At 37.5% G+C, this 24,875-nt stretch overlaps 2 protein-coding genes across 2 annotated transcripts in view; both read right to left on the minus strand.

The window, feature by feature from the left end:
• The window catches only part of LOC139457534 (uncharacterized), a 33,048-nt gene extending 18,854 nt beyond the window's left edge, over positions 1-14,194 (minus strand). Inside the window, exons 1-3 of the mRNA XM_071238916.1 lie at positions 14,119-14,194; positions 13,568-13,855; positions 12,279-12,581 (exon numbers count right to left, since the gene is read on the minus strand). Of these exons, the coding sequence (XP_071095017.1) occupies positions 12,279-12,581; positions 13,568-13,855; positions 14,119-14,194 (667 nt within the window). The remainder of the gene's footprint in view (positions 1-12,278; positions 12,582-13,567; positions 13,856-14,118) is intronic.
• The window catches only part of LOC139456997 (zonadhesin-like), a 387,647-nt gene that overhangs the window by 272,095 nt on the left and 90,677 nt on the right, over positions 1-24,875 (minus strand). The gene's annotated exons all lie outside the window — the stretch shown is intronic.

Consider the following 24,875-nt stretch of genomic DNA (forward strand, 5'->3'; position numbering starts at 1 on the left):
TATGTAATGATTAATGATGGAACAGAACGGAGAAAATTATTTTTCCACAGAAAGATATTGCATTGGCCATGGGAAACGGTGATAACAGTCAGTTAGATAATGTCCATAAATGTGGACTCTGTCTAATCATTTTATCATTTATTAAAGACAAAAATAGGCTGTAGTTAATTTGAAGCAACGTTGTTCACATATAAGAGAGCCAGGACACTTGAAACAGCTACTGATTGCGGAGCAAGCATTGCTTTTAAGGGGTCATAAGTGGAGATTTTAAAACATGCTATTTCAACACATGCACTCAACTCAAGAAATGTCGAAACATTTGTATGAACATATCTCACCTTGACAGCCGTCTGATCCGCTCTGTTAATACGCATTTGCACCACGTTCTGTTTCACTGTGTATACATTACGATGTACAATATTCACAGTTTAACATGTTATGCTCTGAATGTTATTGAAAAGCCTCCCGACTCATTGTATTGGTATTGAAATCTAATCTATGTACCTAACACTGAACATGTAGTATATCGAAGCACAGGTGAAGGAACAAGGTAAATGGTAACTCATTGCATAGGCCTCTGTCACACGTTTAAGCAACACAATGATTCCGAAACATATCAACAATGGGGACTGATAACTATGACCTAGCGGTAAACTGCTTGCGTATGCATTCAGTATTATATCTAACTGACTTTCCTTGTAATGATCTGAACAAACAATAAAATAAACATAGTCATTGAGTCACCCCAAAAGGCTGGAACCCTCAAATAACGCGTGATCGAAATCCGTCACAATTCACCAACCTTTCTCCCTCAGTCAGCTTTACCCCATCATGATCAAAGATTACATGTACACACATCTCGCATACAAGCTCTTAAAGATGTACAAGTCTGAATATTTGTAACATTATCATGCCCGAATGAATTGAAACTCTCCACGCTATTTTCATTTGGTATATTATAACGGGGACGTATTCACAACGTACGCGCTAAACTTGATTTCATCTTCATTATATGTTAATAAATAGTCCACAGGAAGAGTACTTGAAATGTTGTTGTTTTTTAATTTGCTGTTTTCGGTACAAACAACGCGTTTTTATCCGAGGTGTACATCATACGAGGGCTTTATGGTAGGATTTGGTCGGAGATAACCACGGCAACTACATAGTTCATCAGATAGCTATCAAGAGTTGTTTGTACGGGTTAATCAAACATCGTATAAGAACAATGAAACTTGCTGTTATCTGTACGCTGAAACGCCTGAACATTTCCATCTAGTAGACATTGGCGAGGCTAGTTTCGGCGATCCACTGGTTGAATATTTTAGTTTTCCATGATACAATTACTACTGACACACCAGTCTCTTCGATATAAGCTTATCTATTTCATATGTCGATGGTTCCTAAACGAGTTGTATCTCCTTATGATAAAACATTCTGACTAATTTGTTTCCAGCGTAATCCCTTAATTTATATGCCACATTCAATCTTCCAGAAACGATGCTACCTATATTTCACAAGGCCATATTAGCTTTGATTTATCGGACAGGAGTCCCTACTTTTAAATTCGAGAAACGTTCATAAAATATAATATTTCTGATGCAATTTCTGTTAACACATCTCCCGGAATTACTTCCTCAGGTTTTCTTGCTATCGTTCTATGATAACTGGAATTGTAACCTTTCACTTAATCTTGAACTTCATTTAAGTATTTGCGCTATCTCCGTTTTGTAAAGTAGCGCCACATACGTTTTTTAAGCCTTATTTGAAATCGCTCCACCACTGCCCAGTTCCCTCTATATTTTGACTTTTGTAATAATGTACACCCAATTCCTTTTAAGGAATGTTTTAACGTTTTGTTATTAATTTTCTTACCCTATCGCTCTGCATAGTTTTAGGAGTGCGACTCGTAGCACGTTTGAAAATACGTTTAAAGCCTTCTGAAACGTGTATAAGAATATTTAACTTTAAAGGTTCTACTCACGCCTTTTTGCTAAACACGTCTTTAACGCATAATGCATATTTATGTCCTTCACTCTCGCTCGCTAGAGAGATCAACGCGGTTAAATACGTTCGCCATAACTGATCTACAGAGCGAATGCTAGACTCTGGGTCCATTGCCTTTTACCAATTAGTGTGAATATACATCCTGGCTTCCAGTTGTCCATCGCCTTCAACTATCAGTGCTTATTTACTGTTAATTGTTGGCTTACATTTGTCCATTGCTTTTCACCTGTCAGCGTTACGTTTCCACCTTTCGATGTCCTTACAGGTATAACAATATGTACTCTGCCTGATTGCAATTATTCACCTGACGAAGCAGTTAGTATGTACACTGAAAGGGTATAACTTCTCTCTCTGATGGAGTATAGGTCGTCTCTCACATAGGGTATAAGTCGTCTCTCAGAGAGAGTATGTCGTCTCTCAGAGACAATATAAGTTGACTTCAGAAAGGGTAGAAATGTCTCAAATTGGGTATTTTTTTTACTCTCATAAATAATATAGTTCTTCATTCAGAAAGAGCATAAATTATCTTTCAGATAGGTATAAATCGTTTCTTTGGCAGGGTACTAGTCGTTTCTTATATTTGGTCAACCTGGTCTCTAAGATAGCGCTAACATGTAAGTCATGTCACAAGTAGGATATACGTCGTTTCTTTGATATGGTAGAAGTAATCTCCCAAATAGTGTATAAACTGTCCCTCAGATAGAATATATATCGTACTCTAATAGGGTAAAAGCCATGTCACAGGTATGGTATTAGACGTCTCTCAGATAGGATATACATCATCTCTCAGAGATATAAGGCGTGGTATAAGTTATTTTTCAAATAGGGTATAGGTTGCTAAATGTGAATGTAAGTAGTCTCTCAGAGACGATATACGTCGTCTATCAGATAAGATATATAAGGTATAAGTCGTGTCTTTTTCATCTGCAAGTCCTGGAATTTAGGAAATCGTATTGGTAAGATTCAATAAGTAATCCTAGTAGTAGACCTGAATCTAGTGAATCACAGGTATCAGTGGCAGAATGTCTTGAGTGAGGCACATGATCCATCATTAAATCCAGGATATACTGTTAGAAACCGATGTTTTCCGACAGGTGTCCCATGGTGGATAGAGCATGTGCCCCGAGAGCGGAAGGTCGGTGGTTCGATCCGCTGGTTTTATCATACCACATGACGCTAAAATGTGGTTCCCGTTGTTACCCTGCCCGACTCTCAGCACTAAGGGGATGAAACAAAGATGGGGTGGGTGTGAGTCAGAAAATATGTATCTGATCATGACTTGGATATGCATGTTACCTGTTGCATAGTGTCTCTATAAAACGGGAAAAAGTCCGGACTAGCACAAGCAGACATGTGCATGAACATTGCCATATAAGTACAATAAAACCCCTAGGACCTCACCTCATACGTCAGTCCATAAACTTTTAGATTCTCCTCGAAGGAAAGGGAGGGTTTGCTTTACTTGTTCGATGGAAGCAGGTTATTGTTCAATGAACTTATGAATGTGGCATACTTGTGTATGTGTGGCACTGGCAATCAAGGCAGCCTTACAGTTGTCATGGTTGAAGAAAGAAACTTCTTCACCCACTGCATGACAATGTAAGGCCTGTTGCTGTGGCATCAACAAAGGACACAATAATGATTTTCGGATCCTATAATCATTGGCTGCTTCTGTATCAGCAATTTATGTTGGTTTTGTTCGGAAATGAATGTACATAGTTTTGCTTACCTTTGTATTTGGCAACTATGTAAACGCGACTGAATATATAAGCCTAGTTTCGGAAAACAATGTAATATGCCACAGGGGAAGAATCTCCCTTTGTCTCTTCACAGTAAAGTGTGGTTTTGAAGCTTTGAGCGAACTGTATCTTTGTTTGTTGTTTTATGCCGCAGTAATTAAAATATTGCAGCTATGATGACATCGCACAATACGTTTGATAGACATATAGAATGTGGATATGTATCTGATGACATTGTAGCGTTGATGATCAACTTTTTTTATTATAGTTGTAGATGTTTCAATCTTGATTCATACACCGTTACCAAACATGCATAGGGTGATGGCTAGTTTTACAGTAATCACTTAGCACACGAGCAGTTTCAGTCAAAAATGAAACCTAACGTTACGAAGTGCAAGCTGATGTACATGTAGCAGTTTAGTGCATGCCTTTATAGAGTGAACAAACACATGCTACGGGTTGAGGTCTTTATTGTGATGCGATGAGTTAGAACAAGGATGTAAGATATCAGACACCCTGAAACACATAATTACATAAAATGATAAACATTATCAGCAATGCTAGATACATAACATGGGCTTATTACAAGTAAGTATTACATATATCAGTCATCCATAAAATCACTAGATATACTGTACGCTAAACGATTATACTAGAACATATACAGTGATATACATGCGACACAAGACTGACATCCAAGGGAAATAACTCCTTGACTTTCATTTGGCTGTATAATGTATACACAATATAAATCCATATCACTTGCACATTCTGTATACATATCTACAATACTTTCAGACAGACATTAATGATATTATAATATTACATTAAATGTAGTCATAACAATTAGATTGCATACATTTAGTTTACTTAATATAACACTTTAAACATACTGTATTATTTCAATACAACACAAAATAGCGATAATAACCATTTAATTCACCTGATTTAAGATGATACCTTAATGCTTTGCTGGTCTTAGCAATTCTGTCAGCTCATGTGCTGAGAGAGGATGCAGTGTAATCAAAGCATGCAGTTTAGCAATGGGTGTTAGCTTGGCCAATCAGCATATGAAGCCTCTTACCATGGGGCAATTATTAGGTAAAACAGGTCAGATATACTTTGAACAACGAATAACTAGTTATATATAATACAAATATTTAAAAACCTAAAATGAAATTAAAACAAATATATACAAAAACGGCCACATACATACGTCGACAAAAAAGAACAATTCGGACATATTTTGATCAAATCCAACTGTTTTAATGTGGAGACAAGTTTCCAATCTGCAGAGCTCTGCAAGGACAGATGTGGAAATTGATCCAACTATGCTAGTGTCCTCGCTGAAATATTTCGCAATTTTCATTTCCAAAGTTGTCCAACCTTTTAAAATGCCTTAGCTACGTCACAGTTAAACACTGATTTTCATTCTAGTAGACATTTCATTTGATAATGGCAGAAATTATTTTAGTAGTTTCTCCAGATTGCAGATTGTTAATTCTTACTGGAACGAAGCCATGTTTGTTTAAAAACATGAAAGTAGTTCCTTCATTACCTTTGATATTTTCATCTCTATCCGCATATGACCCCAATGGGTATCGTTTTTATCTGTTTGATTTATCCTGCCAAGAAACCTATTTATTATATGATAAATAGCGGTAAACATTCACACACATGTCATGCATCCAGAAGATCTGTAATTATATTCACATTAACGTCATGATATACTAATGGCAGTGAGCCTGCTGATTTAACCTCATTGCCAACGAAAGCACCTTGAAATATGGCTTAAGCTGGCCGTTTCTAAGCTGCAAACGACATGAAAGAGACTGCTCATTTTTGTGACTGTTGAATGTGTGGCCACGTCACAGTGGCTAGTGTGTGTTTCACTGATGTATGTGTCCTGAAACATATTTGAGTTTGTTCGATGAGCTGTTGTTCTGATATCGAAGGTATATAATTCTAATGGGTGATCGACAGCCATTGTTAATCTCATTGATGCTAGGCCGTCGATAGATTGATGTCTTCATATGAAAGGTTTTTGTGGGAAAAGGCATTATTTTGATTTTGAGGTATCGAATAGAATTCGATACCTGCTCCTGATAAATCAAATCAAGCATTGTCCAGTGACATAGGATAATATTTTACACCCTAACTATGTTGCACTGAACACATGTTCATGTCATTGCACAGACAATTGTGAGAATGGCAATATGTTTATGCTCTTGTGACGTTTCAGTGCAGATACAGATAAATCATATAGGCGTTACTATCTACACCGAAACGTCACAACAGTTGAAAGACGAGTCATCAAAACAATTGCTTGTTTATACCCTAGTTTGGATTGTGGTAACTAAAGGAATAACAAACATGATATTATTTTAAGATGAGTTTTCGGTCATCGTGCCGTGGATAAAGTAGTGCCGTGTCATAGATTTTCCTATTTTATGCTGTCATAAAAAGTGAGTGAGTGAGTGAGTGAGTGAAAATTTTAAGTCACATCGGCAATATTTCAGCCATATCGTGACTATCAATAGTTAAATATAATACATATATTGAAACTTATATAAAACACCTGCCAACTAGGGACAGTAAAATAACTAGACTTTCACAGAAATAAATTTGAAACTAGTATGTAAGCATAAAATCAATAGCAGTATACATAACATTACATTATAAAAGCAGGCTACAGATCGCCTGAAGGTAGACCACCATACTTGTCATAAAAAGACAACAATATCTAGAAATACGTTTTGTTCAAGAGATCAAAATTTTGAAATGGCATCCACCATTTCATTTACCACAAGCCTTTCACATTGACAGATTATGTACCTTGAAATGACTTTTGAAGAGTTTTTCTTATTAATTTGATAGCATTTGTTACTTCTAACCAAGGCAAATAATGTTATGCTGTATTCAAAATATAGCAATACACCATAACGGACAGGTGTATATGGTGTATATCATTTAACGGTTGAACGTAAAACCTCAATTGTCCCTGAACACATTGTCTTGAATGTTATAAATAATTGTGAATATTGTTTCCAGATAGTGGCAATTATTTTCTTGAAGTTCAAACAAGGTGAAGATGTATTGATATTGATAGATTCCCGTTACTTTGCATGAAACCAGCACTTCACAGGTTGCCAATTTGTTCATAACTGGTCAGGTGTTCATAGATGTTTGAAAGTTGGGCAGCATTTCTATCCAGACCAACATATTCTCCTCTCGTTTCAGGATAATCCCCACCTAGAAAAATAGACAATAGAATTTTTTTTACATTGTGACTTGTCTTTCTCAAAATATATCGATTCATTGAAAGTGGAATTCAAAAAAAAGAATATGCAAGCAAAGTATCTCTATCTAGCTACCCCACCAAGGAAATACGTCACAATCAAATGCAAAAGCAGGTCAATTGTGCACCTGAATTTATTTGTTTCGTCTCACCCAACTCATGGATAGGCAATGGAATTGTGTATTACTTATTACTTTACAAGTTGTTTCGGAAAAGGGAATGTTAATCCTTATATCGTTAAATGAGCACTATCAGACGTAATTTCAGTCACTGAAATAACTTTAGTTAACACATAAGAAGACAATGAGTTGCGCAATTTAATATATGGCCTTAAATAATTTGCACACACGCTTGTCAATAGAAAAACAGACACATGTGGAAAACCCAATATCTCACCTCTGTTGGCATTATGATTTTTGGCATTGTATTGAAGTACACAACGATCATTTATAATTTACGCTTAAACCCTTGTATCCTAATTAGACACAGATTGGATATGGTTGTGACAAATATTCCGAAATGTTTTCAGGCAGTTATTTCGGAATTCATAATACGTAGCACATGCTTTGCTATTCTCCTATTTTAATAAGAAGAAACATTTTTTTCTTGTTTATTACAGCGTGGCACAAGTACACCTTCCCTTCTGGAACAATGTGTATATCAATCCTATTATTATACCCTCAGAGTGTACATACCTCCCAAACGTGTGCTAGGATCTGCTTGGGCTGCACTGTCAAGTTGTCTTTCCATTACATGCGCATGGGATCCTATATAAACAGGATTAATACGCAGTCCAGCTTCTTCTTGTTCTAAAGGCACCGCCTTAGCAGTAGCGGATCCCACGTTTCCGGATCTCAGCGCCTACAGGGGAATGGTTCACAAAATGAAACAGGTCAATAAAATGACGTTTAAGAGAAATATTCGTATACTGAGGCTGCCTCGTGGTCAAGTGGATACAGTGTCTGCCCCGAGACTGGTCTATGGTGGTTCTATCCCCTAACTGCGTCCTGCCAATCAACACTGCAAAATGGTACTTGTTGTTAACTTGCCTTACAGTTGGCAAATACTTAAGACAGAATGAATGTGAGGAAAACCAACATAACATGACGTAGGTATGCACATTATTTTTCACGAGCACTTTCGTGGTTTGTCACATTCAAGTTGAGTTCATACGACATATGCTGTTAAACGTATCCTTAACTTTACAATGAGCATTCCAAAATAGACAAGTAGAGACTGCTGCAGAGCATCAATTGTTTCCCACCATATAAAGTCAAAGGCAGAGGATGGAAGTTTAAGCAATGGGATGAGAGGATTGGTGTAAAGTACAAATTGTTTTTATATTTATTTAGTTATCTTTGGAAATCACAATAAAAGAAACAGTGTCTTTAAATGGTCAGCACAAGTAAGACGAAGGCCAAAAAAACACGTAACTAGGCCTGTCAGTCAGAACTTGGTATATACCCACTACTAGTACCAGTAATATATGAAATGATTCATTACAAGTCCGATATAGATAACACAAGAAATGTCATTCTAAGAACATGCTTTGGCAGCAACTATCAATCTTTTTGGTCAAAATGTTTGCTGTGTTAAATAAAAAAATCCTGTTGAAACAGTAAACACCAAAAAATTGTAATGAATCCACTGTAAATCATGTTTTATCCATTCACCCAACAGCAAGTTAAGAACACACAGGTTGGTCAAGTCATGTATTAAATTGAGAATTATCTTACATATTGTAAAAACAAAGCTCATAGGTCACATTTCTCAAAAGTTTGTTTAACTTATCACAAACTAAAAATTTAAACTGATAGATATACAAAACACTAACCCAATGGGAACAACGTCTCTATAAAGCATGTGATGTCTTAGAAGATGACCAACATTGTGCAATGTCTTGTATAAAACACAACCAAGAAAGAGAATCACAAATAATCCTCAATCACGATACAAAATTTGGCACACTCTGCTAAAAGGAACATTTCTTAATATTTTTTTACCAACAGTTATACAGAAACAATTTCCAAGATCGGTTATCATATCTACAATTATTTAAAAATTCCTTGTATGTTCAACTTTTCCATAGCTTTGCTCAATTCTTATAGTGTTTCCATACCATTATACTTGTTTAAAAATAAAATCTTTTTAAAGTACATCCTTTTTTTTGAATGCACCTGTGTGTCTAAGACCTGCATCACTTCGGGCTTTCCTCCCACGTCAAGCTGACACGCCGTGATATAAGTGGAATACTATTCAAAGTTGCGTTAAACCCACCTTACTCACTCATTATTCTTGTGTACGGTTCCGTTTGGTTAACTTGGTTTGTGTTGTGATTACGGGTTTATATTTGAAGTCTGTTTAGAATTATGTAACTATGTTCAAACAAAACATCGTGAATGTATCATGCAAACATTTTATTTTTTTAGGAAAATAAGTGCAACCTACATTCCAACCTGTTGATTTCCTATGTATCCAGAAGTAAAGCACATATAGGGTTGTAAAATCTCTGTCGGAAGTTTAAAAAAATATCAAAGCAATAAACCATGCAGAACCGTAAACCGCTGCATGAAACGGTATGTATCACACATTACATACAATGAACTACTTGCAACAATACTGTGCTTAACTGTGCACAGCAGGCACCATACATATGATTATGAAAACAACTGAATTCAAATTTCTCATATAAAACTCGTTGTTTTACATGTATTTAATCGCGTTAAACTATAAGTTGCAGTAGGAGTGTGAAGGGAGAAATATTGAGTGCTCGTGACATGCTTGACCTGAATTTCTCGTTGAAACCTTTCTCACTGGCTGCCTGAATAGCATACAATACATTGCAAAGGTACTGAGAAATAGAGCTATTCGGGTAAGGGAGATAATCACTCACTGTCAGTGAATATGCACTGCAGTGCGTGATAAAGCTCTATACTACGCCTATAGCTAAAGAAGATAATCGCTCAGTGCGCAATAGTTTGTTCTTACAAAATATAAACTGGTTAACTTTAGCAAAAGGAGTTATATTTTCCCTGAACATTTTACCTATTTTAAAACCAAATTGAACAAATTGAATGGATTATCTTCATTACGAAACATGACTAAATCACAACATGAGACAGGCGATTGGTTAAAACATGTCCAGATTAAGTTACTTTCATTTCATTTTAAAAACTCATTTTGTTTAGAGAAACCAAAATGGTGCTCTCCTACAGTCAAAATGAAATTAATGCTTTTATGTGTGTCTCCAAGCTATTGCCACTTAAGGCTACAAATACAATATATATTATATAACAACACAATCTTATTCAAAATAAAGTATCATCACGAAACCACGATGGGCTCAACTACTTCAAAACCAAACCGGTGAGTGAGTGGAAGGTTTAGGTTAAACAATTCAGGTGTCGGATGTCAGGAACGAGCTGGACAGTTTGTTTGCATTTGTGAGAATTAGTGCTTTTGCACTACACTAAGTCCTTTTTGCGAAAAGGAAAACAAAGTGTTGTCTTGTAAGAAATTCTGCTGAAAGGAATAGCCATCGATAAATTGTTTGCTTCAGTTACAGTATGCTCGAAGATAATACACAAATGCTAAGCTTTCTCTTGTCAGGTTTGGAAAGGTTTGACAGGTCTGTGTGAGATTCCAAAGTAAAACCAAAAACAGTGGTTTCGAAACATATGTCATCCGCCTCTATGGCAAGACGTATTGGTCATTCTGCTATATGTTCTTGGTTATATTAGCAGGGACCTAAAGTTCATCTACATCAGGAAAATATATTGTACAATGACCTCTACATAAATAAACTCCATCATCCTCTCTCGCTGGCTGCATGGACAATTCATCACCACCTCTCAATGTTACTCAATGTTAATGGGTGAGAGCGCTTTGTAGGCTTAATTTTACGGTGAGAACTTACATCCACGTCAGCATAAGCCGTATTTGCTGGCTCTCCCACAGATATATAGGGAGGACCAAAGGGAAGGATGGATTCGTGTGTTTCAGCTGGATTTACCTGTTTTCTACAGCGGTAGCAGCAGCACACGATAGTGATAATTATGATGATACCAACAGTCAAAAAGGCTCCTGCTGCAACTATTAACAGCTTTGAATCATCGGTGGGCGTTGGGGTGCTTCCTACAAAAACAGCTCCTGTGTCAATAGTGGTTTGTACATTAGTTTCTGTAACAGAATATATTGTGCTATTTTCAATACACAAATTTTCAGTTAATAGTAGTGTTTGTTGAATATATAAGTTGTGGTGACAACTATATTTGCCCAATATATTATGTCAAGGATGAGGTGAATTATCAGATGGACCATATATCACGTCCTCACATCACGATATTAATATATCATTTCATGTCAGTGTTAAATGCGATAGTAAGGTGCCTACTGCTGCTTAGCTGACGATCACCGTCGTCATGGTGTTGCTGTTGCATCCGCAGTAGTTTACAATGGCGTTTCTCTGCACGCGGAACTAACTTGGGACTCCCTTTATCGGAGAATCTGATGCCACTATCACAAACCATCGAGTATTGTCATCAGGCGTGACGTCAATGCTCAGTATTCGACATAGTTATTCATTGTCCCTAGAATAATGTCAGTAAAGCCTGACATGGTGATATGTCCATAAATGCAAGCCCTTGTTTATACATACTGAAACTACTTTTTACCTATGCTATTTAAATAGCACAGGGGACGCATGTGATATGTCAGAACACGTCTGTTGTGCTTGCCTGCCTTATCTGACAAGTTATGGTGTCTGAAGGGTGATAACCTATGAGCCTATATATGGTCATTTGAATATCCTTCTAAAACAAAGGGACATCGTTTGATTTATGTTTATCTAAAAGTAATTGGAAACTGTTTACACTTTTCCATGTATTTCAAGCTGATCATATCATTGTATTGTTCCAAGACAATCCGGAAGACAACATGTACGACGTAAATTTCGATGGCAATTCTAATGTAATGTCACCGCTAGTGTTTGCTCTTTGTTGATGTTGTCAAATATTCACCCTAACACACACTCACACACACACAAAATCACACACACACATTCTCTCACACACACAATCTCACACACACACATTCTCTCTCTCACACACACACACACACACACACACACACACACACACACACACACACACACAGACAAATAAACGATACAAGTTACCTGCTTCAATTATGTTTGAGTCATATGACTTACAGCTGGCTACAGCATTAATGATACTTACTATTCTGCTGGAGCTCGTTTACACCTTCAGGAGTAATATTCCACTGGTGATTACCACAGACAAACATAAGCTTCACGTCCCCGAAGTGTATTTGTGTCACATTGATGGGTACTGTTTCGGTCAGATTTTCGATGGTAGCGTTCCACCCAGTCTCACATGTATAGGTGGCACTCCCGATCTGTAGTGTTAAGCTGTAAGCGTCAGAGCAGTGGTAGTCTCGAATGTCCACGGTGAGGGATATTCTGTCACCCAGATTCACTGAATCAGCATCCACATCACTGGTTATGTTGACCGAGGGAATCTCTAAAACATCAAATTTTGAATAACTGTATACATATGCAAATCCCGCAACTTTCATTTTGATCATCATTGTCACATCTATATCAAGTTATGACATCAGTGGCATTGTAATTACAATATGTTCAGTGATGTAATAGAACTAAAATTGAACATCCTCCTTTAGTTACAAAGACTTTGAATTATTTACTTTCACGAAAAAGGTCTATAAGATTGACTTTCTGCTTGAATATTTCAAGTATATCAGGATTATTTAAGTTGGTTGGTTTGTTTCTTGTTTAACGCCCCACTCAGCAATATTCCAGCTTTATGACGGCGGCCTGTAAATAATCGAGTCTGGACCAGACAATCCAATAATTAATATCATGAGCATCGATCCACTCAATTGGGATCGATGACATGCATCAACGAATTCAGCGAGCCTGACCTCCCGATCCCGTTAGTCGCCTTTTACGACAAGCATAGTCAGTTTTTACGGCAAGCATATCTGACTATGTGTAAAGATTGATAAAGAATAATCAGTCTCTTATAGCTTAGATTATTTCACAGTACTCTGTGTTGGATGCTTTCAAAGATGACATGTGATGTGTATTATCCTACTAGCACGTTGAGTCCCTTTGCTCATAATATCCACCACTGGTTTGTTTGATCCAAACTCGACTATGTACATGCAGGAGTTATATAGCTGGAAAGTTGGTGAGAGTGACGCAAAACAACAACCAATTTATTAATAATGCGTGTCATATATTCATCTGTTTGAATGCAGCAATGCATGGAAGGCATTGGTGATATCACACAAAGTTAACTCTTTACATTCAATTCATACAACGGTGGTTCAGGATATGCTCACCTTTTCGCAAACAAATGGTATCATCACTATTTGATAATGATTGATCATGAACACATGCATAACTATTATATATTTTTTGGAAATCATTTTCCTTTTAATTCACCCACTATTTATCTTTATTCTTCATAACACGTCTACCTACTTGCGACGAAAAGATGACAAAACGAGTTTTGAGGGCTATTTCCATCAGAACATGACCAGTTCCCTGCATGTTTGGGTTGTACATTGATTATTGTGAGTTCAGTCTGATTGTTGTTGACGATTCTTGCATTAAATCCTGATACATTGGTGCAGCCTGTCACAGGGCACTGTGATGCAGCTCCGCATGGGCAGTCGTAAATGGTATTATTAAAGTTGACAGACGTGGAACAGGTAATTTCAGCAGAAGTACTCAAGTAGGCTATGTCAGGACAGTGTATTACAGCTGTATCTAAGAGAAAACAAACAGGAAAATACATCATCATTTTGTTACCATATGAAACATGTTTAATACTTGGACATACCGTCGTCCACAACTTATCTATTCAGTGTATTTCCGCAATCACAGTACACTATGCAAAGAAGGAACGGTGTTTCTAAAATAGTTTGTCTCAAACATTGCTTCAATTTGTAAATCATCTAGCCCAAGCCATAGTACCAAGCAGATAAGGGGATGAACATAATAATTTCCATTAACGTATATCAGACACCTACCACTCTGTGCCAGGAGAAATGTGAAGATGGGGAGTACCGGGAGGATAAAGACCTTCAGGATGAGTGAATGCTTCATCTGTAAACATTAAGAAAACAATATGAACGTTTTCCTGAGTTGTACATGGCTAAGATTTGTATTTCTGGAAATGTTGGGGATATCACTTGATACCATCATTTCCCTAACGACGGGCTGCTATGTATTCTATTGGTATTCGACGTCATTGGCGTAATGTTTCGTGTTGTGATGTCATGCTATGTTTTCATATATGCTATATGTGAATCAATGACTTCCGTTGTGAGTTTTTTTAACCCGTGGATGCCGAGTTATTTTTCAGACGTTCATTTTATACAAGTTCTGAAAATTGAACACTGTGCAAGAAATGCGCTCGTGCGGCACCGGGTCTACCTCTGATGTACAATATTAAATTTTCTACCTGATTCAAATTTAAAGTAAAACTAAATGCAAATAAACTGGGCGGCCAAAGAAAGTACAGGTCGAGTTCCATGATCGATAAAGTATAACAATAAGAGGTTTTGTTGTCAATTATAATATAATCTAGGGAGGGATTACACATTATTGATCAACCACAGTTTGAATGAATTTGTGCAATCACAGGTAATATAAGCTCAAGGTAAACAATGATGGGGTAAGACATTTCTTTTTCAAAAGTTGTCTGAAATGTCAACAAAACATTGTCAGACACACTACAAGTTCATTGTCGACACAGTTGCCTTCAATAGCGTGTATGACCTTCAGCTGCCTCAATGCATGCTCTCATACGCCGCCTCATCGATGACGTCAGTCTTCTGATGACGTGGACTGGAATCCGTTGCCACTCGTCTCTCAGGTCCTGCAGCAATTCTTGTCTGTTGACGGGAGGCTGATGGCGTGCTCTAATCTGTCTGTCAAGATGGTCCCACAGATGTTAAATAGTATTCATATCGGGTGAGTGGGCAGGCCAGGGCAAAACGTCAACGTTCTGGTTGTTTAGAAATCTTGCAGTATGGGGCCTGGCATTGTCGTGTTGAAACAATGTCCCCTGCTGTTGGTTTTGTAAGAACAAAAGCACAACTGGCTGCAACACTTGGTCTCCTTACTGCACAGCGTTCAGGTTTCCCTGTATAATCAGTCTTCTGATCTCCACAAATACCACCCCACACCATGACACCTCCCCCGCCGAATGGATGGACCTCTCGAATACACGCCGGAGCCAAACGTTCCCCTCTGCGTCGATAAACTTGTTCTCTGCCGACATTTCGAAACAAGTTAAACCGACATTCATCGGTAAAAAGCACTCGACGCCAATTTCTCACTTCACAGCGTCCAACCTGCCTTGCCCATCGCAGTCTCAGGCGTCGATTTTCAGCAGTCAGTACCATTCCTCGGGAAGGACGATACGCTCGGATTCCAGCAGCACGAAGTCGTCGTAGTACTGTACGTTGGCTATTGGGATGTCCCAACGCTGTTGCTGCCGCCGCCGTCGCCGTCGCCCTTACGAATCTGTTTAGCAGGTGAATGAGCCGTATCTGACCGTTTTCCAGTGGTGTTGTCACTGTGTCCTCCATATATGCCTGTACTGTTGAATCAGCCTGTCTACTGTCAATGGTACCTGTTCCCGTGCAGTTATATTCCCAATACCCACTTTCCACTAGTTATCGCTATTTTTAGGAAAATTACAAATTGCCAACCTATACTTTCTTTTGCCGATTAGTTTAGTTATATATTATTACAACAGATTGCAGTGAGAAAATTACAAATTGCCCACCTATACTTTATTTTGCCGTTCAGTTTATTCAATTGGTGTGAAAAAAGACAGGGTTAAATGTTGTCCGAGATTTTGTTATGCGTTAATAAACATCACATTTCGCCACCTTTTATCGTACACCTATAAAAGTATACACAGGGGACACAGCTTCATGAAAACTGTATGAGCAAAATACTAACCAATATCTGAACGACATAATGACTTGACAACATCATTTTAGATTGCTATAAATGTTGACAATCGAATTTCAGCTATGACGGCAAAAGGCGACAGAGAGAGGTATACACACGTACAAAGAAATGGGAGCATAACTCTGCTATGCTTAGAACTAGCCCATAAAAAGCTGTGGATAAAGATAGTATGTGTTCGTATTTGTTTGTTCCCTAGGTAACAAACAATTAAATCCGAAATATCGATATTGAAACCGTGTATATTTAGGTATTTTACAAATCATAAGACATGATGAGATTTTTACTACATAAAAAGGGAAGTAATAGCAAAATGTGGGTCCCAATCTAACATGTAAATTAGGTCTTAGACTTCCGCATTCACCTGATTATGTAAGTGTTATCTAACTCATGTGCAACGAAGTTATCATCACGTGTAATGTATTACTGAACAGCTTGATGTCATAAGTGTATATATATATGTATATATATACATATATATATATATATCCCAATATATATGTATATATATATGACGGCAGTACACGAGAAGTTTAGAGAAGGACTTTTGTTGATTCAGGGAATGTATGTACATAACTATGGCATATGCATATTGGGATTTTTGTAACCAAGAGTTAGTCAGACATGCAAGTAAGCACCGTTGTTGTTGTGCGTGATTTGCGTCAGTAATGGCGACAGGGGATCCAGGATAGGAAGGTTATCAGCCACCAATTAAAGGCGACTATGCTTGTAGTATTTATTGGAGGCGAATTTGGTTGATTCATTTTATCTTGCGTGGATCGATGCTCATGATGTCAGTCACTGGATTATCAGGTCCAAACTTAATTATTTACAGACCACCCTCATAAAGTTAGAATATTGCTGAGTGCGGTGTTAAACAACAAAGAAACAAATAAACATGGTGTCAAGCAGGACGGAAACTTGCTACGATCCTCTTCCCATGTATATTCTAAAAGAAATGTGAGCCACTGTATGCAACGCGTAGACGAACGGATCTCTCAAAATAGGAGAAAATGCTACCCAGTGTGAATCTAAATTTTGTTTTGTTTACATTTCAATTAAGTACAGTGTTCAGAGAACAACGTTTGCTTTCACACCTAATTTATTTGACTTTATTTCATTTCGACAATGCAAATAATTATTGAATAACCCACACGGTACGAGTGATTAAGGGAAATGTCACGAGTGAAATCAGTGTTTCTTCATGTCCACATTGTTTTGTTCTTCGGAAGATTTCAGCGTTATTATTGTTTTATTCATTATAATAATAATATTATCAGGTGTAATACATGTCACTATAATTTATCTACTCATAACGGCGGTAAGGTAGCCTATTGGTTAAAGCGTTCGCTCGTCACACAGAAGACCCGGGTTCGATTCCCGACATTGGTACAATGTGTGAAACCGAATTTTGGTGTCCCTCGCCGTGATATTGCTGGAACATTGCTAAAAGCGGCGTAAATCAAACTCACTCGTGATAACATTCTGATGATGGCCACACGGGCGAATTGTATATAATCTGTTAACACGGCTCTACCGTGACATGTCCGTGGTCCAGAGAAGGGTAAGCTTTTAGCATTGAATAACATTTCTTTATCAGAAATGAAAATCTATCTTTTGTTACTTTCAATATAATTTTGCTCAACGAATTCTTGTTGAAACCACTATTTCTGTCAAAGCTGTAACACAATATTGTAAACATACAGAAACCACATAACATCATATTTAATTACACTGAAAACTACAGCAGAGCAAACCCACGTGAACACGAAGAAACAGTTTGAAACAATGCGTACAGAGGAAAGCCATTTGATGGAATTCGCCACAAGATAATCCAACACAAAAACTGCCATTGAAGACAAACTTGACAGAAGTGATAATTCTTCTGGAAGAAAAATTTAAATTGCAGTTGGAACTAAGATTGGCGATAGAACAGAAGAGAGCGAAAAAAACACATGACTTGTCTTTTTATGAATACATTTGTTGCATTAGGGAGCTCTGCAAATAGTCAGTTAGACACTGTCCATTGGTGTATTAAAGACGTAAACAGGCTTAGTACAGTTGAAGCGAATGTATCCTTGTTTCAGACGTGTGTTTTCAGCTATAGGAGAGCCAGAACACTTGAAAAGCTACGGAAGACTGGAAAAACATTGCGTTTAAGGTTTGTCTTATTCGTAGAGAATCTTAAACATGTTATTTCAAAACATGCCGTGTAGTCGTCTCAAGGAGAAGACATACTAATCAAGAAATGTCGGAATATTTATATGAAACATGTCTCACCTTTAAAGCCGTCTGATCCGCTCTGCATATTGTGCTGTGAATATTATTGAAAAGACTCCTGACTCATTGTATTGGTATTTAAGGCTAACCTAGGAGCCTACCACAGAACCACAGCGAAAAAAGTGTAGGTTTCCGTCTTCCGGAAACCTTCCGGAAACCTTCCGGATACCTTCCCATTTTGGATCCGGCCCGGATACCTTCTGGAAACCTTCCGGAAACCTTCCAAAAAAAATGTCAAAATTTGGGGGTGCATTTTGTTCACTTAAGTGTGAAACACATAAAAAATTAACTTGAAAATACCAAGCAATTTGAAGGTTGTTGAAGGCATCTGGAAGGTTTCCAGAGGGTTTCCGGAAGGTATCCGGATGCAAATTTTCTTCATGACTTGCTTCTGGTAAATAATGTTAGCCTGTGCATTACAGATACCTGTTGTAATATTCTGTGTTATTTTAATGGTAAATATCCTCCTAAAACATTTTTGGAGAAGAAAATTGTTCAATTTCATATTTTGTCCTTTTTGGATGTTAATGGTATTTAATGAACAAACATCAGTTCTTGTATAATGATATCCTTAAATTTCATGTCCAGACTTCCAGTTTGTACTGAGAAAAAGAAAAAGTCATTGACAATGTGCTCACTTGGGCCTTTGGTCCTAGTGAGATGATAATAAGACTATTTGTAACGGTACATGTACTTGTTATATCCAAAATACTAACTTCATTGACATTTGCCTCACCCTAGTTTTATGGTACTACAGTAAGCTCTTCCTCAGTTACTGTGAATTATTTTATTAAAAGGGATTGACAGTTGATTTGACACTCGAGTTGTAACCACTGCACATATATGTGTATTCAAATAATATAACAACGATGTGCTTAATACTTCACAAATATCTCCAGAAATAGGCATTTTAGTTATAATTGCAGAAATACTTTATGAATGACCCCTTCACTGTTGCCTTGATCTTACACTTCAACCCCTCATGAGTTATCACTTTTGAGTGTGAATTTGACCTTCAATATCAGTGATAAATATTTCAAAAACATTTCAAAGATCTATCCAGCACATAAACCAAATATGCAGTCCTTTGGTAGAATTCAACATATCATTGACCAAAATATGGAAGTAATGTAACCAGTATATGTATAAGAGTTACTAAGACTTCTGTAGAAAAGGCAATTTAAGGGAAAATGTAGTATATATAGATCACACACGACCTTTTTCCAACTTCGACCCCTGCCCAAAGGAAGAGTTAGACCACAAACAAACTTTTTGTCTGGTTGTGACTTTAACCTTTGACATAACAGATCAATGTGTCATCAGACGTTTGTGAAGTGTGGCTATTAAACTGAGGCCAAATCATGAAACATCTCCAATTACACAGCTGGTAAATGAAACATAAGCAACAATCAAATTATCAATTTCTTTTATTCATATGCCTATAGTATATCGCACATTGAACAGTGTTCACATGATGGTTCCTGATGCAGTATGCAATTTCATCCTATTCTTCAATACTCATAACAGAGTGTGATAACTGTTCGCTTGACAGTACCTACGGATTATGTTCACCAGTTCAGATAACTTACTTTCCCTCAATCCTCCTTTTCTTTCTATATTGCCATGGATGAACAGGAACCAGGATGAGGGGATAACAGTTAGACTCTATCTCTGCTGCATTGTGTTAGTAGAATTGTGAACTTTCCATTTGGTGTTTGGGTCCACATTTAAAGACAATAAGTCCCATTTATCATTCCTTTCAAGTGTTTACAAGAATTTCCTGAATGTCCTGGAAGAATTACACTCCAGCTTGGCATTGGTTGGTCTTCTCACATTAGCCAGACCAGCCTTTGTGTGTCCCAGTACCATTTGGCATACAATTTCCCGGTCGGCCTCCATTGAAATAACAGGACCCTCATCATCGCTGTCTGCAAATCACCTCTGATATCTGAAGGGGTGCAGCCTCTGTTTAGGACTCCCTCATCTGGTCCTTCCAGACTGTCAACCTGGAGTACTCATCCAGGGATCTCAAGCAGGACTTCAGTTTCTGCAGCATTATGTAAAAAGATTTTAGCAATCAAAAAGAATTGTTGCCACATGTACTTACAGATAGAAGGCAGCAAAATCACTTAAGTTGTCATATGTGAGTCTTGTTATATGCTAAACATTTAAGATAATCACATCTCAAATCTCAACGAGACAAACCAGTGACTAATGTTATGAACTCGTTCCAGACAAACCGATGATAACTATTATGGACAATATCCCACATCACTGTGGTATGATTACATGTGATCAATGAGCCTACTCAATCACAACCTTATCTATTAATTAGGCTTGGAATGCTGGGAATCTTTTTAAGAGATGTCATTTAGTGATTGTTTCAACTCATCAACATGGGAAAAATATATATTCACAATCCTTGTCATATAGCCAAACTATTGCTGGATGCAGTGTTAAATAAATGATTTGGCTTTAACACTGCTTTGAACAGTATTCCAGATATATCACCGCATGTTAGTTTGATGTGGGAAGAAAGTCCTAAGTGATGCAGGTCTTTGATGAATCCCACGAGTATGTGTATAATGCTGACAAACCTAGCAACATAATCGGGGAGAACCAGGATTTGAACCCATGACAATAGGTTTCTGCTAAGCCCAAGAGATGCCACTCTGCACAGAAAATTGTAGTGCCTTAGATAATAGGACATCCGTGCCTACAGCGATAAGGAACAAACTGAAGACATATTTGCAAAATAACCATATGAACCAAACAGAATAATTTCAAAATATTTACCACTCACTGTTGCTCTTCTATGGTCTTTCTTTGTATTGATGCTGCACGGATGACTATCTCTTTTATTCATCCGGATATTCTACAAACATAAGTAGCATTCACATCACAGAAATGTCCAAACTGTACATGTTGTACATTTGATTCAAATGAAAAGACCCCGGTTGTGATTCCGACTTAGAACTACCCTAATCATAATAATTCATGTCAAACATTCAGAGATGACATTTACCCCCATATTTAACAAATGTTAAAACAGTATTTTGACAACAAAGTCAGGGTCATTCAACACATACATTACATAGGAAATAACTTGTTCGACAATGCAGAGAGATCCTCACCGAGGTGAATATCATTCCATGAATTATTGCCACATTTTCTTGAAATGCAGATTAATGCAATGCAGTATTTACTTTTATTTCTAGGCTATTTGTTTGGCTTTTCCATGGCACTGTTTTGACAGAGATCTAACCTTGATATGACACTTTGTTCAGAAATGATATAAATAAGAGAATACTTTATTATTCCAGAGAAAATTTGGGTTACATAGTAAAAGCACAGAGAAACAAGTATAAGATTCATGATTTAAGTTAAATACACTCGACCCGTGAAGATTCCGGGGTAGACTAGGTCTTCAGCAACCCATGCTTGTCGGAAAAGGCCATTATGCTTGTCGTAAAAGGCGACTAACGGGATCGGTTGGTCAGACTCTCTGACTTGGTTGATGCATGTCATTGATCTAAATTCCGTGGCTCGATGCTCATGATATGAATCACTGGGTTGTCTGGTCCAGACTCGATTATTTACAGACCACCGTCATAAAGCTGAGTGCGGCGTTAAACAACAAACCAACCTAAATACACTCATACATACACACACAAACACAACATCCAAACACCAGGGTTAGAAATTGGCACTAGTCATTTTGACATTTTAAAGGTTTTGCTATATGCTATGATTTAAGGACTAGTGGACTGAAAGTGTTAGTTTCTACCGCTGCAAACACTAATCAACTAATGAATTGAGTGGTCAGACTAGGTTGTCATCATACTCTGAGGGCATGGATCTTTGCTGAAAAAAACAATCACTAGATTGCCTGGTCCATGTTCAGTTATTTACAGGCTGCCATCACAGAGCTGGACTATTGTGAGTGTGATGTTTCACATTACATTGAAATATACCATGATGAATACATGTAGTTTGTATTTATCACAAACAAAAATACTCACTCAATACTTGGTATCCTCCCTGAGGATGTCTGTGAACCTCCCCACAAACCCTGAACATGCTGAAACAGAAAACAACTAACTTGTCTTTATCCTTTCAATGTTTCAGTGTGAATTTGTTAAAGATTGATAAGCTGTCATTATTCATTGTAATCCATATCTCACTTTCAGGTGGTTCAGGTGGCAACACATGATTGGAATTGAATGTCACATTTTGTTTGACATGCACTTTGCCAGATTTATACCCTTGGTAACTAACCCTCATCATCAGATCCCAGCGTTATGTTGAGAATAAGGACACGACCCTTAAAAATCCTGCACCTGTAGCTCTTATGCAATCCCAAATAGAAATACCATGTCACAACAAACACTTGATCATAATAATAACAAAGGGTTTCCGAAAACAACAAAACTAAAAGGGCCCTTGACGTTTACAGTAGTAACATGGAGATCAGGAAAATATCTAAATCAATCCATTCCATAAGATCTCTGTATAGAAATCATGGAACATTATGTCTCGAAGCCCTGCTACGTACCTGGCATCTGCAAGCTGCTCTTCCTTCCTTCGGCTGTCAATCGAGTTTTCGAAATACTTGACGTCCTCGTTGTGGATGGCTCAGGTGGATTTCGACCGGGATTTCCGAGTTAGAGGTGATTGAGAACAATGTATCGATACACGAGGTAAGCATATCGCAATCAAGCATCACGGTGTACATCGATTACAGAGGTTTGAGTGTTTGTTTACATTTGTGTTCCAAAATGGCGCCCTCGGCCATACAGGGAATTATGGGTAGACTTGCTTGTCCCGGAATAACACGAGTTGGTCACGAATGACGAGCGGTCATTTCTGCAGCAGTTACGGAAAGAGACGAGGTTGGCCGATTACAGTTCATAAAGGCCATATTGGGAGCCGCGGGGATTTCGACAGTGTGTATTAGGAAGTATACCTATGTGGTGTATGGAATATGCGTTTGCCTACCATGCCAGGCAGTGTGACAAGGGATATCCCAGCGGATGTAATATTCCTACAGCAGAAATGTTTCACAACCTCGATTGCAGGGAGCTGAAGATGTGACATATTCAGACAGAGACCATAATACATAGACTGTTATATGGTCTCTGATTCAGGTAAGGAATATGTTAATAATATTGATCACGTATTAAAGTTATTTATCTTCTGTAAGCCACTTATTCTGTTTTATATATGTTAGTAAATGTGTGATTTAATTTTTGTAGGATAAGCAATCTACCTAACTTATGTTAATCCTTGCTAATGTATATGATGTAGAAATATGTTTGCTTATTTATATTCCTTTATCTAGATACTCTATAGTGACTCATTTTTTTAGTTCATACCGTACCGACTAAACTTACTTTTGCAGGAGTGAATAATCAAGAACAAATTAAATGACAGGAGTTTTGCAACAGTGAACATTGTGAAGTGGAAGATAAGACATTTGAAAGGTATGGATATTTTCACTTGAACTTGTTGAAGAATACCGTGATGACAACTTTATCATGTTGGGAATTTTGGCGGTGGGGTAGCCTAGTGGTTGAAGTGCTGAAGACCAAGGTTCGATTCTTGTCATGGGTACAATGTGTGAAGTCTATGTCAGGTGTCCCTTGCTGTGGTATTGCTAAAAACAGCGTAAAACCATACCCACTCATTTGGGGATTCCGGGTTGGAATTGGTCCCCATCAACCTATGCTAGTTGTAAGAGAGGGATAACTATAAAGGGAAATAGTACCTCGCCTACTATTGCCTGGTGAAAACAGCACCTTGTTATTTTTTTTACCTTGGGTCTGAATATGCCCGAATACATGAAATTAAACTTGCATGGTCACTTGTAAACACAAATAACTGAGAAATGTTCAAAAAGGTTTACATTAAAAACTAGCATCTACTTGCCGACTCTGATTTGGAGATGCAACTAAACTTATTGTGAAAATATAATATGCTTTGATTTCTTTGAAGTAAAATAAATGCAATTAAACTTGCAAACACAAATAATTGTTAAATGTTAGTCACCTAAAAATAGTTTACATTAGAAATTAGCCTCTGCTCAAATTTACTCATGATTCTGATTGGGAGGTGCAACTAAACTTATCATTGAAAGATCACATGCTTTGAAGTTTTAAGTAGCTTTACTCAGATTAGCTCAATGTCAAGCTGAAGCTGAGACTGGCGAAATTGTCAAGAAACTGGACAACAGGTATACTATATATGTCATATTTATTTTAGTAACTAGGAAATAAATAGTAATTTTATAGAAATTTCATTTATATATATTTCGGCCAGGAATCAACATGTCTCTCCAGATAACAGACAACAATTAGTAGCCTTTTTTGCCAAATCAAGGTGCTGTTTTCGTTGGAGAAATCAGTGACATTTTGCTGAGGTGCCGTTTTAGCCTCACCCATAAGAGATAACCTAATAGATAAGGTGATCAGGCTCGGTGACCTGGTTCATGGCATCTGACAGTGACCATCTAACAGTGTGGATT

The sequence above is a fragment of the Haliotis cracherodii genome, unplaced genomic scaffold, assembly GCF_022045235.1.
Source record: "Haliotis cracherodii isolate W230 unplaced genomic scaffold, xgHalCrac1.p SCAF_12, whole genome shotgun sequence".
NCBI classification, from domain to species: Eukaryota; Metazoa; Mollusca; class Gastropoda; order Lepetellida; family Haliotidae; genus Haliotis; species Haliotis cracherodii.